Below are 18,357 nucleotides of genomic sequence, written 5' to 3'. Positions count from 1 at the left end.
ACTATGCGTCCAGTTTGCTACCCTACACATGGGGAGGGGGAGAGGGGAGTAAAAGAGTGAGAGAAAGATAGACACATGTCACATCACACACACAATGCCGAGTTTCACAGGCGGTCCCTCAATGAAGTTGCTGACAAGTATCTCATAAGGGCCCGTGTGGCTTTCTATGCTGATGTGCTGCGCGACCAGGCTCCTAAGATCTTTGCTTCATTGAATGGCCGGTCATCGAGTCTATTCAAGGCACACTGGAGAGTCCGGCAATCTTCATCAAATTGGGCAAAGTGGCACAAGAGATGTTCAATAGTCTCTATACAGTTGCAGCTTTCACACATGGATGAATTTGCCATGCCAATGCGATGGCTGAATGACTTCGTAAACGCTACCCCAGTCCACAGCCGGCACAGCATTGTAGCGTCACGTCGAGAAATCTTGGATGGCAGTTGTTTCTGGAGTAATGACAAGATTCTTAGGGCGATGATTGGAGTTAAGTGGAGAATCCTAGTGCGCAAACGCGGCATTATGCGCGATGCGATGAAGTTCTCTAGCTGCGTCTACTCTTGACAAGGGTATTAACAGTGTGAGAGCTCCATCGTGGGCACATTGGGCAGCGTCCTCGGCGAGGTGGTTACCACTGATGCCACAGCGGCCCGGCAACCATTGTAAAACAATGTCGTGTCCTTGATCAGCAGCGCGATGACAAATTTCATTAATACGATACACGATCTGGTGATAGTTTCCACGACGTAGACTTCGCACGCATTGAAGGGCTGCCTTGGAGTCGCAGAAAATGGCCCATCTACTAGGAGATTCTTGCGTAACAAACTCCATAGCAGCTCGAAGAGCGGTGAGCTCGGATCCCGTAGATGTCGTGACGTGTGATGTCTCGAATTTTACGGTGATTGATCGAGATGGTATGACAAAGGCACCTGTTGAACTTCCCGAGACCGAACCATCCGTGTAAAAATGAATTCGGTTAGCATACGACAAATGCAAAAGGTCCAGTGAGATCTGCTTGAGGGCTGCAGATGACAGGCTTGTCTTTTTAGATATCCCCGGCACTTCAAGGTGCACAGTCGGTCTTTTCATGCACCGCCATGGATATAGTGGTATGGTTGCGGGCGAGAACCTCCACGATATGGAATTCTGGTTAGCCGCGAGAACTTTGGAAAACGCTGCCTTTAGTCTTCTAGTGGCAAGCTAGCAAGGTGGTAGTTAGGCACTCTGGATATGTGACGGATATGTGTCCGGAGTGTGTCGACAGTTATATATGTCGTGATCGGATGGTCTTTAGCGATACCAATTGTTGCTAACGTATTAGCGCACCGAGGTAGCCCCAAGCATGTGCGGAGGACTTGGCCTTGAATGGTTTGCAAAACCCTGATGTTAGTTTTTTCGAAAGCACGGGCGTGATATACCGCAAATATCCCAAGAAGATCGCTCTGTACAGCTGAAGCATAGATTACACTGATGTGCCCTATGTTTTACCAGCGAGAAATCTCATCACGTGTGTGATAGAGCTGAGCCTCTTCTTCAAGTGCGAGATGTGAGCACTCCACGAGAGATCTTTGTCGATAATGACGCCCAGGAATCGGTGACGTATCATATACGAAAGGTTCACGTTGTCGATAGAAACAAGATAACAGATCATGGGATTGCGGGTAAAAGGGACTAAGGCGCACTTCTCGGTGGGAATTGTGAGGCCTCGAGCATGGAGGTACGTCGACGTTATTCTCGCTGCTTTCTGGAGCCGTGCGCGTACCTGGAGTCGTGTCACTGCTGAAGCCCAGATACATATTGACCCGTGTCTGCGTGTGAACGACAACGATGATGTGGGGATTTAGCAGACACCAAGTAGTGGGCCTCTGGCTTGACTCAACAACAAAGAAGATCTTGTGGCTCAGCTGTTGAGAACACGTTGCTTTCGCTGCCTCAAGGCGTACTTGTACTTTGTTCGCGTTGTACTGCGACACTGGTGGAGGTGCTGGACCGGGACCCCGCCTGATGCTCCACACTCCCACGGGGAGCCGTTCATCCAGCCCAAAAGCTCTTGTCGACACTCCCGTGCATCGCTTCAGTCGTCGCTTGCGAGGCCTCCTTCCAGAGTTCACCCTCTCACAGGAACACTCTACGAGGCACCGCTCACATCTACCAATGGCCACCGCCAGCCCACAACAGTTACTACGAGACAGTAGTTTGCCGACCCCATCTCAGGTAACCCTTTTTTCACCGCTGGTGCCTGATCGCTTTGGTGGTGGAGCACATGAAGACGTCGAAGAATGGCTTGATCACTATGAACGTGTCGCCAACACCAACCAGTGGTCTCTTGAACAAAGGCTTTCCCGCGCCTATTTCTATCTCGACGACAGTGCTCGTACTTGGTACGAGAACAGAGAAGGCAGTTTGTCAACATGGAGTGACTTTAAAAGAGCGATGATTGACACATTTGCCGATGTCGACCGGCGCGAACGTGCGCAGCATTTACTCGAGCTACGGGTTCAGAAACCCAATGAAACGGTCGCAATGTTCACAGAGGACATGGTCCGTCTCTTCCGTAAAGCTGACCCGCACATGACCGACGACAAAAAGCTGCGCTACCTCATGCGCGGCGTTAAAGAGCAATTGTTCGCCGGACTTTTGCGGAACCCGCCAAGCACCGTGACAGACTTCATCAAAGAAGCAACAGCTATCGAACGGGCGCTTCACCTGCGATGCCGACAATACGATCGCTTGTCCAGCAACGCCCACATGCAAGTCGCCGCTACGACATCTGACAATCAAAGCTCGTTGCGCGACTTAATACGAGAGACTGTTCGCGAAGAGCTGCTGAAGCTGCGGACTCTGGTCACGGAACCACCCACGGCGTCTGTCGCTGAAGTCGTCCGCGAAGAAATACGCCAAGCGTTTTCGGCAGCTGATTCTACTCACGATCAGCGACCTATGAGCTACGCAGCCGCGCTTCGCCGCCCGCCGCCCGTTCCGCCGTCGTACCGCCAGCCATCGACAGCCGTACCTTGGTCGCCACCGCAAGAACAGACACCGCGGCGCCCTTCCGTCGTGCCACCGTATGAAATGCTGCCGTACGAAGAGCCGTCTCCCAACGAGACACGGCATTTACAACATTATGAGCCGTTGAGACGTCCACAGCTTCGTAAAACAGACGTATGGCGCACCGTGGATAGACGTCCGCTTTGTTTTACCTGTGGAGGTGTCGGCCACATTTCTCGTCATTGCTGGCACCGCGCCGACACGTTTCGACCTCTTCGGCAATGGTCTGACGATCGACGCCCCAACGACGACTACCCACCACGCCGGGACGCTGATTCTCAACGACCTTCCTTGTCTCGGTTCCATTTTGACAACCGCCGAGCCAACAATGACGACGGTGAGCCTAATTACCAGCCAGGTTTGGGACGTCAACCACGTTCTCCGTCTCCGGCATATTCGCCTTCGTCGCGCCACCGCACTACAGCCGACGCCAGCGGAAGGAGGTCACCAAGTCCACGCCGGGGAAACTGAAGGCGGCGACCTCCGGGGGTGAGGTTGCAGGCCGCCAAGGCGACGAAAAAAGGCCCCCGTTACTCTTACCACAGGACGCCGTAAAGCCGACTAGTTGTAACGTTGACGAAACTGTGACCACAGATCTTACCGTTTTTGTAGACGGACAGCAAGTAACAGCCTTAGTTGACACCGGTGCCGACTTCTCTATCATAAGTGAAAACCTTGCCGTGCGCCTAAAAAAAGTGAAGACTACGTGGACGGGACCTCACCTGAGGACAGCAGGCGGCCAGCTGTTGATGCCTGTCGGAAGGTGTACAGCGAGACTGGGCATCGGCAGCTCTTCTTTCGTGGCGACGTTTGTCATCCTCACCTCATGTTGCAAGGACCTGATCATAGGGATGGACTTCTTAAGAGAATATGGTGCCGTCATCAACATCCCGGACCGTTCAATTACGTTCCGCAACAGCCCTGGTTTGGTTGACTGTTCAGACGCAATACGTAACACTTTACGTATAATTGATGATGATGTGGTCGTCCCGCCACGGTCATGCACTCTTGTTTCGGTGGAAGGGCACGAACCGTTTGATGGCGAAGGCATTGCCGACCAAATTGGCTCGCTGCTATTTAGCCATGGCATTTCGGTCGCACGAGGTATCGTCCGTCTCACTGATGGGCGCACGAATTTACTTTTGACCAACTTCAGTACTGAGCGCCGGCACCTTCCGAAGGGCACAGCTATCGCTTCTTACGACAATATCGTAGACATGCGAAGCAGTTTATGTTTATCGCTATTAGATGAAGCGCCTAATCAAGAACCAGAACCCGTTCTCGATGTTAGCCCCACTCTGTCAGAGGATGACCGACAGAGACTTCTTCAGCTACTAGCCGAATTCCACGACTGCTTTTCATCGACCTCACGAGTTGGTCGAACACCTTTGACAAAGCATCGAATAATCACCGAGGACACGGCGAGACCTATTCACCAGAACCCTTATCGTGTAGCTTTAAAGGAACGCGAAGCCATACAACAACAAGTCGCGAAAATGCTTGAAGATGATGTAATTCAACCGTCACAGAGCCCCTGGGCATCGCCTGTAGTGCTAGTAAAGAAAAAGGACGGCAAGCTGCGTTTTTGCGTGGACTACAGGAAGCTGAATCGGGTGACCAAAAAAGATGTGTACCCGCTCCCACGTATTGATGACTCCCTTGAAAGACTTCGGCACGCTCGCTACTTTTCTTCCATGGACTTGAGGAGTGGATACTGGCAGATCGAGGTAGACCCAAGAGACCGAGAGAAAATCGCTTTTGTGACGCCAGATGGTTTATACGAGTTTAAAGTCTTGCCTTTCGGTTTGTGCTCCGCGCCCGCGACGTTTCAAAGGCTTATGGACACGGTACTTTCGGGATTGAAGTGGAAGACGTGCCTAGTCTATCTGGACGACGTTGTAGTATTTTCAACGACTTTTGACGAGCATCTCCAAAGGCTGGAAGTGGTGTTACGTGCCATACGGTCTGGGGGCCTAACATTGAAACCGGAAAAGTGTCATTTCTGTTTCCACGAACTTCAGTTTCTCGGTCACGTCGTCAGTAACGTAGGCATCCGACCCGATCCTGGAAAAATTGCCGCTGTCGCACGGTTCCCAGTACCCTCCAATAAGAAGGCTGTCAGACGCTTCCTGGGCCTTTGTGCCTATTATCGCCGATTTATCGCAGACTTTGCCCGCATCGCGTCGCCACTAACTCGTCTCACAAGAGACGACGTTGCCTTTGAGTGGAACGAAGAACAGGAGGCTGCCTTTAATGACCTGCGTCAACGTCTTCAAACGCCCCCAGTGCTTGCCCACTTCGATGAAGAAGCCCCGACGATGCTTCACACAGACGCGAGCAATGTTGGTCTGGGAGCTGTGCTTGTGCAACAGAAAGAGGGCACAGAGAGGGTAATCGCTTACGCAAGCAGAACATTAACACGTGCTGAGGCCAATTACTCTACAACTGAGAAGGAATGTCTCGCCGTGGTATGGGCGGTTTTAAAATTTCGCCCGTATTTATATGGCCACCCCTTCAAAGTAATTAGCGACCACCACTCATTGTGCTGGTTAACAAGTCTAAAAGACCCTACCGGGCGATTAGCACGTTGGAGTCTCAGGCTGCAAGAATTCGATATTGTAGTCGTACACAAGTCAGGCAAGCGACATATGGACGCCGACTGTCTGTCCCGTTCACCCATTGAGTCGGCAACCCTACCTGAAGAGGAGGAAATGGCATTTCTCGGTGTCCTCGACACGACCGCCATTGCGCAGCAACAACGTGACGACGCTGAGTTGCTTGGCCTAATTAACTACTTGGATGGCAGATCTCAGAAGGCGCCAAGAGTTTTCGCAAGAGTGTTGTCATCATTTTGTTTACGGGACGGAGTACTCTACTAAAGAAACTTTTCGCCGACGGGATCTGCCTATCTGCTCGTCATCCCAGCAGCCCTTCGTACCGAAGTACTCCAAGCATGCCACAACGAGGTGAGCTCTGGCCATTTGGGTTACACGAGAACGTTGGCCAGAATACAGCAAAAGTATTACTGGCCGAGACTAACCACAGCCGTGAAGCACCACGTCCGTGCCTGTCTCGACTGCCAGCGACGCAAGTCACCACCGACTAAACCAGCTGGCCTCCTGCCACCCGTACAGGTCCCAACAGCTCCATTCTACCAGATCGGCATGGACATTTTGGGCCCACTGCCTACTTCTACAGCAGGGAACCGCTGGGTTATCGTCGCGACGGATTATCTGACCCGTTATGCCGAGACAAAGGCTATCCAGAGAGGTACAGCAGCAGAGGTGGCAACATTTTTCATCGAGAACATTGTACTGAGGCATGGTGCACCATCCGTCGTGATCACAGACAGAGGAGCCGCATTTATGGCAGCTCTTTTGGATCACGTCCTCATGCTGAGTGGAACAGCGCATCGTAAGACCACCGCCTACCACCCACAAACGAACGGGCTGACAGAGCGTCTAAACAAAACCATTGAAGACATGCTTTCGATGTACGTAGACGTTGAACACAAAAATTGGGATGAAATCTTGCCGTACATAACGTTTGCGTACAATACGGCAAAGCAAGAAACGACGCGCCTGACCCCGTTCAGCCTCGTTCATGGACGAGAAGTACGAACTATGTTAGATGCGATGCTACCGCACGAAGGTGACGGCATCGACCCATACGCCAACACGTTTACGGAACGCGCGGAGGAAGCTAGGCAACTTGCACGTTTACGGATCCGCCAACAACAACAACAGCAGGCCGCTACAATGCTCACCGCAGAACAGTCGTCTACCAAACTGGCGACAAAGTATGGGTTTGGACACCCGTACGGAAACGAGGACTTTCCGAAAAGCTTTTAAGAAGATACTTTGGGCCTTACCGAGTGCTGCGACAACTGAGTGAGGTAACTTACGAAGTTGTTCCCGACAGTTCGTGTAGTACCAATCGTCGCCAGCACCATCCAGAACTCGTTCACGTAGTGCGCATGAAGCCTTACGTCAGCGAGTGATTGCGTGAGACTTTTCTTTTAAAAAAAACTGCATTATTGACTTCGCATCGGGTCGATGCTCTTTGAGAGGGAGGCAAATGACCCGTGTCGGCGTGTGAACGACAACGATGATGTGGGGATTTAGCAGACACCAAGTAGTGGGCCTCTGGCTTGACTCAACAACAAAGAAGATCTTGTGGCTCAGCAGTTGAGAACACGCTGCTTTCGCTGCCTCAAGGCGTACTTGTACTTTGTTCGCGTTGTACTGCGACAATATATCATGAGCGTATGTAGAGATATTGACTGATCGAGGTAGATTTTGTACAAGGCCAATGATCGTGAGGTTAAACAGCGTAGGGCTGAGAACCCCGCCTTGTGGAACGCCACGAGTGGTGTAATGATCAACGGTGCGGCCTTCCGCAGTAAGCACGAAGAAGGATCTCCTCTGTATGTAGCTTCGAATCCATCGAAACATTTCTCTACTGATTCCGATGTTCTCCAAGGCATCTAGGATGGCATCGTGCGTTACATTGTCGTATGCACCTTTCACATCGAGGAACATTGCAACCGAGATGCGCTTGAGGTATTTCTGCTGTTGCACAGAGGTTACGAGGTCGATGACATTATCAATAGAAGAGCGGCCCTTCGAAAACCAGCCGTGGCCTCTGGGTATATATTATAGCATTCAAGGTACCACTCGAGGCGTATCAGAACCATTATTTCCATTATTTTCCCCACGCAGCTGGATAGCGCAATGGGTCGATATGATGCCAGATCAAGCGGCGACTTTCCAGGTTTGAGGATTGGTACCAAGTGGCTGGATTCCCACCTTTTTGGAACGACGCCATTGTTCCATGACTGGTTGTAGCATTTTAGTAGCTAATCTCGGCCGCGTCTTCTAAGATAGCATAAAGCAGCGTATGTAATACCGTCCGGCCCAGGTGATGATGAACGTCTGCAGGTGGCTAGAGCTGCATCCAGTTTCTCGAGTGAGAAAAGCATATTCAGTTCAGAAACTCGTGCTACGGGAGCATCCCCGAGAACTTCGTCACTCATAGTAACCACATTGCCCGCAATCCTCACGCAGAAATCTTCAGCAACATCAACCTGCGGGCGGGCTTGATGGAGAGCCAATGTGCTGAATGGACGATGTTGTGGAGTCGAGCATAGACCACGCACCGTCCTCCATATATGGGACATAGGCTTGCAAGGATCGAGTGGTTCACAAAATTTCTTCCACCGTTGGTCCTCCAGCTTGTCCATTCGACGTTGGAGTTTCTTTTGTAGACGTCGAGCGTCTCTGGGGTCATGAATCGAATTAGTGCGCCTGTACCTCCTCTCTGCCCGCCTACGAATCGTTCGCAGTCGTTCAAGTTCTATATCAAATTCTGTACGCTTTGATGTGTATTCAAAGGCGCACGTAACCTCTTCCATCACATTTTTCATTACCTCGTCGAGGCCGCACGCGATATCATCGCATGTCTCTTCCACCTTTGCCTTGTACATTGTCCAATTAACACTTTTGTTACTTGATGAGGAGGAAGTTGCAAAAACTGTGACCTTCAGATACATTGGAATGTGATCACTGCCGTGAGTCTCAATATCAATGAGCCACCGCACTTAATGGGTGAATTGCCGTGACACCAATGCAAGATCCAAGCAACTGCTATATCTCGAACCACGCAAATACGTCGGACTGCCGTCATTCATAACGTTAAGTTCATGGCGTGAGGCGAATTCAGCTAGTTTCCGGCCTCTGGAATCAATTTTTGTGCTTCCCCAAAACAAGTGATGAGCATTAAAATCACCAATAACAATCCAAGGTCCAGGTGTAGCGGTCAAGATGTCATGTAGTCTTTCACCATCGAACTGACCAGATGGTGAGATGTATGCGCCGATAAGTGTCAAGGCTACCTTCTTCTTTGCAACGCGGAGGCATACGTATTGATTTCCGTTATGGTGTTGCACCAAATGTGGAATGTAGGATAAATCTGTGCGGATATATATAATTACTTTGCTGGGCTCACCACAAGTCGATGAAGTGAAGGCTTCGTAGCCAGAAAGCTTTATCGCTTTTGAGAAATTTGGTTCACATATTACTAATATAGGAAAACATCGAAGTCGTCGTTTTGGTATGGCGTCTTCCTCTCGTCATTTACCTCGCAGATGGCCCCGCTTGACTGGCATCATGACGCAAAATGTGTAGGCCCCTTGCACAAGTTGCAAGCTTTCCCGTGGGCAGGACAGCACCGTGCGGCATGGGATCGGCTGAAGCGGGAACACTTGAAGTTTCGGCTCGACGATGCTGCAAGGACGTGAAGCTCTCCGTCAGTCTTCTGCCACAGCGAGTTCTCACGTGCTGATGCTTCTGCCGCCTTACATAAAGCCGTGACTTTGTTCAACGTAAGGCCCTTGTCCCTGAGAAGCTTCTCCCGAAGCCTCAGCGAGTTTGTATTGAACACAATTTGGTTGCGCACCTTCTCGTCAATCATCATTCCATATTTGCAAAACATCGCCTGCTTCTTCAGCGCGCGGAAGAACTGTTCGAAGGGTTCATCTTCGCTCTGTAGTCGAGTCCGGCAGACGTAGCGCCCGTGAATTATGTTTTCTTGCTCGACGAAGTATTTCTCGAGCTTGGCCACTACCATGCCATAGTCCTGCTTGTCTTCACCTTGATCGAACGTAAGGTTGTCGTGCACTTCAAGTGCCTCGTCACCAGCCACGCCAAAGAAAATAGCCGTTTTTGCTGCCTCTGACCTTGGTTTTTCAGTGCACTCTGTGTCTGCCAAAAAAAAAATTTTGCCGGAAGAGCTTCCACGTTCATCCTCTGTTGGTTGAGAGGCCCAGAGGTTCAGGTGGTTGGATGTACTCCATGCATGCGGTGGTTTCGAAGGCTGTGGTCTAGGTACCCACTTGTTACGGTACTTCCTTCATCGTCCAGCTGGCAAGGCTCCAGTTCCGCACTTCTGACACCATGTGTCAGCCGGGCCACGTTCAATGGCACCAACACGCATGTCAGGACAGTAGTGAACGCCGGTGTATATTGTCGTCAGTCTTTTATAGTGCAACGAGGTAAAGGGGTAGGGGTTTAGTAGATAGTAAAGAAAGGAGCGTGTAGTGCAACCAAGATACCTCGATTGTGCTTTTAGGCCTGATACCATATTGAGGTGACGTGGCCGCAATAGCGCCGGCAGCACGAGACACTCTGTGGCAGAGTGCACGATTACGCCATCTCTAGTAGCGCACGTTTTCATACCATAGCCAGGTGTCTCTGAAAAGGAATCGTTGTTGAGGAGAGGAGATGTCAAGCTCAGGAAGAAAAAAGTGAGGAGGAAGAGAGTGTGCCATAGTATGGAGAAAACGGAAACTCTGAGAAAGAGAGAAAAGCTAGAGAGAATCAAAAAAAGGGAAGCCCGCCGTGGTTGATCACTGCTTATGGCGCTTGGCTGCTGACTCGAAGGGTGCGAGTTCGATCCTCGCTGCGGCAGTGATATTTCTGCAGAGGCGATTTGGTAGAGGCCCTTGTAGAAGAGAACATGCCCTTCTATAATGTGACTCCAGAGCACGTATTTAAGAAATTCCATATGGTTGAGATTTCTTGATCGCTCTACTACGGATACGTATAACTATGCGTTGGTTTTTATAAGTGAGGCCGCAGGAGTTTTTCGTCAAGACAAGACAGGGAGAAGAAAGATAGACAGAGAGACTCTACAGTAATAGAATGATAAGAACCAGGTACGGAAAAAATTAAAAATAAGAGTTCTCACATCCTTTGCCGTAGAAATTATCAGAAAATATAAGGAAGAAAGAAGTGCGAAGGCCTTAGCCAAGCCTATAGCAGCTAGCTGCCCACAAGCCCTTCTGGGTGCCCGGCCTTATGCCGGACATCGGGCAAACTGAGCTAAATTTTGCACTATTTTTATTTTCGAATATCATTTGTCTCAGATGCAACAGTTTGCATAAAACACTGCCTCATTTTTAAAATGGTGTAATTTCTTCATTGGAGTTTCATAAAATTTAAAGCACGACTAAACTTACTGTTGTTTTTTTGTGAATTATCAGAAATTTGATGTATACGCAAAACTCTCGCTAATGCATCTTCATTTTATCTTTCAGCCCCAGACATGAGTGTAATCCGAAACTCGACGGGATATGGATGTTCCACGCCAATAATGGAATATGAGCCGTACTGCGGCCCACTAATTACAAAATATTATTACAATCGCACAGCACAAAGATGCCTATCTTTCAGGTGGAATAGCTGCCTGCGCGACGGTGTTTATGACACGCGCATCGATTGCGCGTATCATTGCAGTCCTGGTATGTCACTTCTTTTGTCCCCTTCACGTTCTGTTTTTCATTGGCAAAGTAATCAATATTGCTCTTCTCAAGTCCCTGCTACACGTGCCTAAGAAAATATAGGCCCTCAATTTGAAGTCTATATTTTCTTTAACGTCCACCATTGGCTTCTTCTATATTCAAGTTCTGGCTTTCTAAAACGTGATGTACTAAAGAAACATTACAATTGTATAGTAGTTTCTGAAGAGTACCTGAACAGTGCTTCTTGTAGTCGACACCCATTGGAAGCGCGACTGACATTGACGCCGCTGTATCAGAAGCATCAGTGGCTTTAAGCCTTGTTGACACAAAAAAATTTTCCATCTTGGGAGCCAGTGTGACCCAGTCGCCATAAACTGGGATGTGCTCCCACTGTATTTGCCATCCCGCACATGCACCAATGTCGTGAGTCATGTGTCACTAATTCACTACGGTAGCGCTTGAGAGGGACCGTCACCTAATCAAGCCAGCACCTCCCCCAAAATGCCCATTACTGTCACAGCCGACCTGGAAATCCAGCAGTGGTGCATGCTACGCTGCAGCGCATGACAAAGAAGGCCGCGCTCCACCACTCGCATGTGTGTGCGAGAGCAGGTGTCGTATCACTGCATAAACCACAGTGTCTACTTTGTCATGTCGTTTGCGAATAAAATATTTAGATTGGTTACTTGGCAGCTAAAAGAGGCCTACGATAGGATGCGTCAGGAATAAGAGTTAATAAAGAGTACCTTACAGTAACCTGCGTTTCGCCGATGACATTGCGTTGCTGAGCAACTCAGGGAACGAATGGCTACTCATGATTATGGAGTTAGACAAGGAGAACAGGAAAGTATATAGGTCTTAAAATTATTCTACAGAAAATGAAAATAATGTACGACTACCTCAGAAGAGAACAGCGCTTTGGCATATGTCGTAGTGCACTAGAAGTTGTAAAGGACTATGTCTACTTGGGACAGGTAATAACCGCGAAGCCGAACCACGAGATTGAAGTAACTATAGAAGAATGAAAATGGGGTAGAGCCCATTCGGCAAGCGCTCTCACATCTTGACACGTAGATTGCCACTATCCCTCAAGTGGAAGGTATATGACAGCTGCATCTTGCCGGTACTTAGCTACGGAGCAGACACCGGGAGAAGTTACAAAGAGGGTTCAGCTTAAATTGAGGACGACGCAGCGAGCAATGGAACGTGAAATCGTAGGTGTGACCTTAAAAGACAAGAAGAGAGCAGAGTGGATCAGGGAACAAACTGGGGTTAAGGATATCATAGCTGAAATCAAGAACAGAAAATGAGCATGGGCCGGACATGTAGTGGGTAGACAGGATAACCGCTGGTCATTAAGGGTAACAGACTAAATTCCCAGAGAAGGCAAGCGGGTTAGGGGGAGACAGAAGGTTAGGGGAGCATATGTTATTAGGGAGTTTTAGAATAGCGCACCGCGAGCCCTTGCGGTGTGGTCGCTGCCACTGCGCACGCGTCGTAACGCCAGACACCGTCCGCGTTCGCGGCCCGCACACAGAAAATGCGGAATAGCGTGCGGCGATCGCGGCCCGCGAGGCCCGCAAAGTGCTGTGAGTAGCTTCCGTGCATTTGGGTTTGCATTCGGGGCGAAAGTCTCAAGACTTTTTCCTAGGGAAGCAGACGCTATTCTAAAGCTCATGTGGCGCCTGCTATGCCCGCAACGACCGCAGGCCCTGCAAACGTTATTCTGAAACTCCCAAGGCGTTTGCGGGCGTAAAATGGCAGCAGCGATCACAGGGCCGAGCTGACTGGCGGAACATGGGAGAGGCTTTTATCCTGCAGTGGACGTAGTCAGGATGATGATGATGATAATGCTGATGATGATGATGATGACTTTGCAGCCTTGCGGCTACTTTCTATGTAGCTTAGCTATTGTAGAGATTGGACTGAAATGCATGTAGCTGATGATGTGGAGCAACTGCGGTAGATATTTTCACTACCCACCAAAAAAACGAATGTACTTCAACCACTTTCAAGTTGCCCATCATCATTGTCATTTCGATGAAGGCACTTTCACTATATATACAGCCAAACAATCCGAGAGTTATTCTGTTGGCAGTTTCATTTGGAACGTCAGTCACGGGATCTCCAAATAAAACATGCCCGAAACCAGTCGTCAATCTTCGTTCCAAAATATCAAATTAGAAAGACAGGTTTGGCAGGTACCTAGATTGCACATCTCGCAGCAAGAGTAATATGGGTAAATTTGACGATGCATTGAAATTATTCTGTGAATATGCATTGACGGCATCAGCATATATTCATAACACACGACTAGTATGCGTATGGTGCCCGCACCGGCAGAATTTCCTAGTACTCTAGCGTACAGTGTCAGCTCCACAACACTATTCAATGCGTGGCCGTGCACACTTATCACCGACATACAGTGAAGCTTATTGTGCCATATTATTTGAATCGCATGTAGTGCCCGCCATCTCTTTTACGGCTTTTTTGAGGCTACTATTTGAATAATTATTCCTAATTGATAATCGAATGTATTATTTGGCGCCTTCCTTCTTTGAGGCCTTTGTGAGGCTAGTAATCATTTAAAAATAATTTAATTGTATATTTATTAAGTGGCGACTTGCCGTACATCAATAAAGTTTTGCAGCCACCCATCCACCACGTTCATTTCGCTAAATAGTTTTAAAAAAATAAACGGCGTCATCGTAATGTAAAAAGCATAAAAGCACTTTACTGCCGGTATGCATGTCGCTTTCGAGTCACCCAAGTCAAAAGTATTAGAGGGAATCCTTGCGAGTTCTAACGTGAAAGCTTGTTTCGATAATTACATGTGTTGGTGTATCGGCGTCGTTGTTTGTGAGCGCGAAGTCATAATTTTTTTCGGTGATGGAAAAATCAAGAAAAGTGCAAATAAAATAAATAATAGAAATATGTTCCACTAAGCATCGCCCTTCAACCATGTACGTGGCAAGCAGTTGTTTTACAACAGTGCTTGAAAATCCCTCTTAAAAAAACATTGTAATTATGTCATGTGTACTGGGACGAGTCTCCTTGACTGATGTGATATCTCGCAGCAGGCTCGTAAAATCGCGACAGCCGTCAAAACACGCCAGTTGCAAAGTGATGGAGTGTTTTGAAAGCATATTTCTTACGAAGCGCATAAACAGATTTAACGGTCATCCGCTGCAAAAGCGCCAACAAAGTGAGCCGCAGCGAAGCATTGCATGTTATCTAACGAACACTTCGCTGATTCGCCGAAGGAATCATGGCGCAGTGGGCACATAGCTGCACTGCCAGTACGCAGTTTATGCAAGGGGTGGCAGCAGGCGACCCGGTAGCGCTTGTCCTCATCGTTCCCTTGTCTACCGTGTAGTAGTAGTAGTAGTAGTAGTAGTAGTAGTAGTAGTAGTAGTAGTAGTAGTAGTAGTAGTAGTAGTAGTAGTAGTAGTAGTAGTAGAAAACTTTATTATGTACATAATCCAGACTGGCTATAGAACTCCAGTGCTCCGAGGAATATACAGGGTAAAGAGCGAAGTCTGTCCGGCAGGGTGGTGCCCCTATTCCAGGGCCCCACTGGCGCGAGCGATTCGTTCAGCTCTGTAGATCAGTCGCAGCTGATCCACCAGCGCTGGGCTAGACAGCAGCGCCTCCCATTCCTCCCATGTGACATTGGAGTCGCGTTCATCGTGGTGCTCTGCACACTCCCACGTGATGTGAAAGTCTTAGGGTGGCTCCACACCACGGGAATATATCTGTACGCCGTGGGGTAGATCAGGTGAAGAGTGTGCAGATTTATGTAAGTGTTAGTCTGTATGTCTTTTACCTTTCGCTCTTACGTTTTAACATTTTGCATACGGGGATAGTTTAAATGGGTCAATGTTATGAGCACAGTCATTCACTTCATCACGGCATGGCTGAGGCATGCACCGGAATCTTGAAAAATCAGAAATGTGATGCGCATGGGCCCTCATTATGCTATCGCGTTCTACTATTGAAAAGGATGCTGAAGGCTAGAAAGGAATAGCCTAATCTGTTTAGCATATAGTATTTTTACAGGGAAAGCTGTTTTAATATCTTAACAAAAACCGTTTTTGGCACCATTGTTGTCAGCCGATACCACCGCAGCTGCTCGTAGCAGCTATCGCGCGAAATGAAACGCAAGATCAAAAGCAGAAAGAACATTTAGGCTGAAACTCGGTTAAAATCTGAACCCTCTTCGTGACAGCCCCGTATTCTACCAAACAGCCATTCTGGTGCTTCGAATTTTTTCACGAAAAGACCCTATATGAGGCATTCATTTTGGCTAGGAACGACGTTGACAAGTGTAATATAGAGTGGTAGAAAATTAAAATAACAGACAGTCGTCACACAATGCAAATAGAGTAACGAGAGGGTCAGTTAATGCTTCCATTCAATCACACAAGACTCCGAGATAATTCTTCGTCACCAGCCATAGCACCAAAAAAAAAGTGCACACAATGTCTCACATGTGTGTCGCAGGTATCACCCTTCTTCACAGATTCAACAATAATGGCATATTTGATGCTTCTCTGCTTGACAAAAATTATGATTCAAAGCGCAGTGAGTACCTCCCAAACTTACTATCGGCGTCAGAGAAAACCCGATTTTCGGCAAGCCTTCGCGTTATTATAGTGGGCGTCATCCACACATCGCTACAAAACAGGCCACGTATACATATTTTCATAATTATTTCAGACAACCGGTGTACATATTTCCCTAGAGAATCGACTAAAGGCAAAGAAAGCCCGACAAATCGCCAAACCCCTGTGTACACGCACACATAAGTGGATATACGTAGAAATTAGAAATGAACGTGGACAATATGATCAAACATTAGGGGTTTTTTTCGGACATGAAGCCATTAAGCACAAAATTATGTACACAATTGCGGTTAGCACATAAATAATAATGAAAAACGGCTTAAACACAACAATGGCCGCCAAATATAAATAATGAAAAACTATAGGTATGGGCCGCATATGCAAGTTGCACAAGATAACAAACTGAATCGTAAGAGGTATGAAAGTCTGTTTTAGTTTTTAGGTGGAATGTGTGTATCTTCTTTTTGAAGACATAAATGAAGCAACTTTCTTCAATTTTTGTCATCACGGTGGGGGGCTCATTAAGAAAGATGGGAACTTCGTAAGTTATTTTTTGTGTGCCGTTGTTAGTACGAAGCGTATCTTTCTTGAAGCTGGTATATCGTAAATTACCACTAGGGTCAACTCGTAAAACTTTGTCAAACATTCAGTTTGATTACATTAAACTTCACAATAGATGATCATTGCTAAGCTTTTGTATTGGATAATAATAATGGCTAGCAGCTCATGCTTTTCAAAAAAGGTGAAAAGAGCACGAGATCTATTGATCATGGAGCTCGTTTTTGTGAGAGACATAAGTAGCTGATGTTAGTTTTTGTCCTTGTTCCCCATATCAAAAGGCATTAATGAAGGTGTGGATGTACTGTTGCACAACAAATTTGTCTTTTTAACCGTACTGGTACTACATGACGTAACGTGTAGAATATGCCGACTAATCTAGTGATGTTTTTTCGTAAGTAAGCTATGTCCACAAGCCAATCTCAATATGCGTGAAAGAAGACATTAAGAAATTCGAGAGACGGTACGCGTTCAATAGGCTATATCCGAAAGCTAATCATATTTCTTGCTAATATGTGTTTTGTTACGATGTCTATAAGCAACAATTTTTGTTTTTAACACTCTAATTTAACCCGTTTGCCCTAAGTCATGTCGATAGGTTTTGTAGCCATAGATTCACCTTCAGCCCCGCCGCGGTGGTCTAGTGGCCAAGGTACTCGGCTGCTGACCCACAGGTAGCAGGATCAAATCCCGGCTACGGCGGCTGCATTTCCGATGGAGGTCGTAATCTTGTAGGCCCGTGTGCTAAAATTTGGGTGCACGTTCAAGAGCCTCAGGTGGTCGAAATTTCCGGAGTCCTCCACTACGACGTCTCTCATAATCATATGGTGGTTTTGGGACATTACACATATCAGTCAGATTCGCCTTCAACTCAAGGCCATCAATACCTGGTCCACAGAGGAATACATTCGTCTCATCGGCGTACAAAACAACGTGAGGTATTAAGGGGTATGCTTACAATGTCATTTATGCTCATAATAAACAAGACTGGGACATAGATTGACCCTTGTGGCACTCCGCATGTAAGTTTACCGAATTCAAAGTTTGCATTGCCAAAATTGGTGTAGTGCACACGGTTTTCTAAGAAACTTTTCGCAATGTTCTCAGCTATACCTCCAGCACCGTATCTCGATAGTTTCAGCAGTAAAAATGGATGTTTTACGGAATCAAATGCATTTTTAGTCGAAAAAGAGACTTAGTGTGAGTAACATTTTTTTGTATTATCAACTGTTTCATCTCTAATGTCATGTAATGTCATTTACGTTGATTTTTTGGAAGCCATATTATATTTTTAACAACAATGTTTTTTGCTGAAGAAAATGAGTAATTCCAGAGTTTGTTGCTTCTTCTATAACCTTACATAAGTAAAATCGAGATTGCCCTATAGTTACAGAGGTCGTTTTTATCTCCCCCTTTAAAAATAACTGATACCCTTGCAATTTTCAGTTCCTTGAGAAACATTCCAGAACTTAAATGAAGATTACATATGTACGAAGGAGGTAAACGGATAGCTTGAGTGACTGCTTTAAGAGGCACTGACTTTATTTTGTCTACACAAAAGATACTGTTGTTTTTTAACACGCCCCATCTTTCTGATTGATATGTGTGGTTCAACGTCCCACCCCCATCTTTCTTGAGCTGTAGTAGGTGACACAATAAATGCTGAGTCTGCGCTGTTGGTGTAAGATGTGCTGCTGATATTATTGTTCGGCAAGGACGTGCAAGCCCCTGCCTTAAAGAATGCGCACTAAATTTACTTGGCAGCGAACTACCCGAATATGGTACGCCCTCAATTATTATTTCCGATGTTACTTCTATTTCATTCGTGTT

General features: G+C 47.4%; 1 protein-coding gene across 1 annotated transcript in view; it reads left to right on the top strand.

Moving 5' to 3' along the window:
- LOC119167960 (uncharacterized) overlaps positions 1–18,357 on the top strand; it is a 109,828-nt gene that overhangs the window by 51,007 nt on the left and 40,464 nt on the right. Inside the window, exon 2 of the mRNA XM_037419418.2 lies at positions 11,141–11,344. Within this exon, the coding sequence (XP_037275315.2) occupies positions 11,141–11,344 (204 nt within the window). The remainder of the gene's footprint in view (positions 1–11,140; positions 11,345–18,357) is intronic.

This window comes from Rhipicephalus microplus, chromosome 6, assembly GCF_043290135.1.
Source record: "Rhipicephalus microplus isolate Deutch F79 chromosome 6, USDA_Rmic, whole genome shotgun sequence".
Taxonomy (NCBI): Eukaryota; Metazoa; Arthropoda; class Arachnida; order Ixodida; family Ixodidae; genus Rhipicephalus; species Rhipicephalus microplus.
Note: the sequence above shows the minus strand (reverse complement) of the source record. Positions and strands in the feature narration are given on the sequence as shown.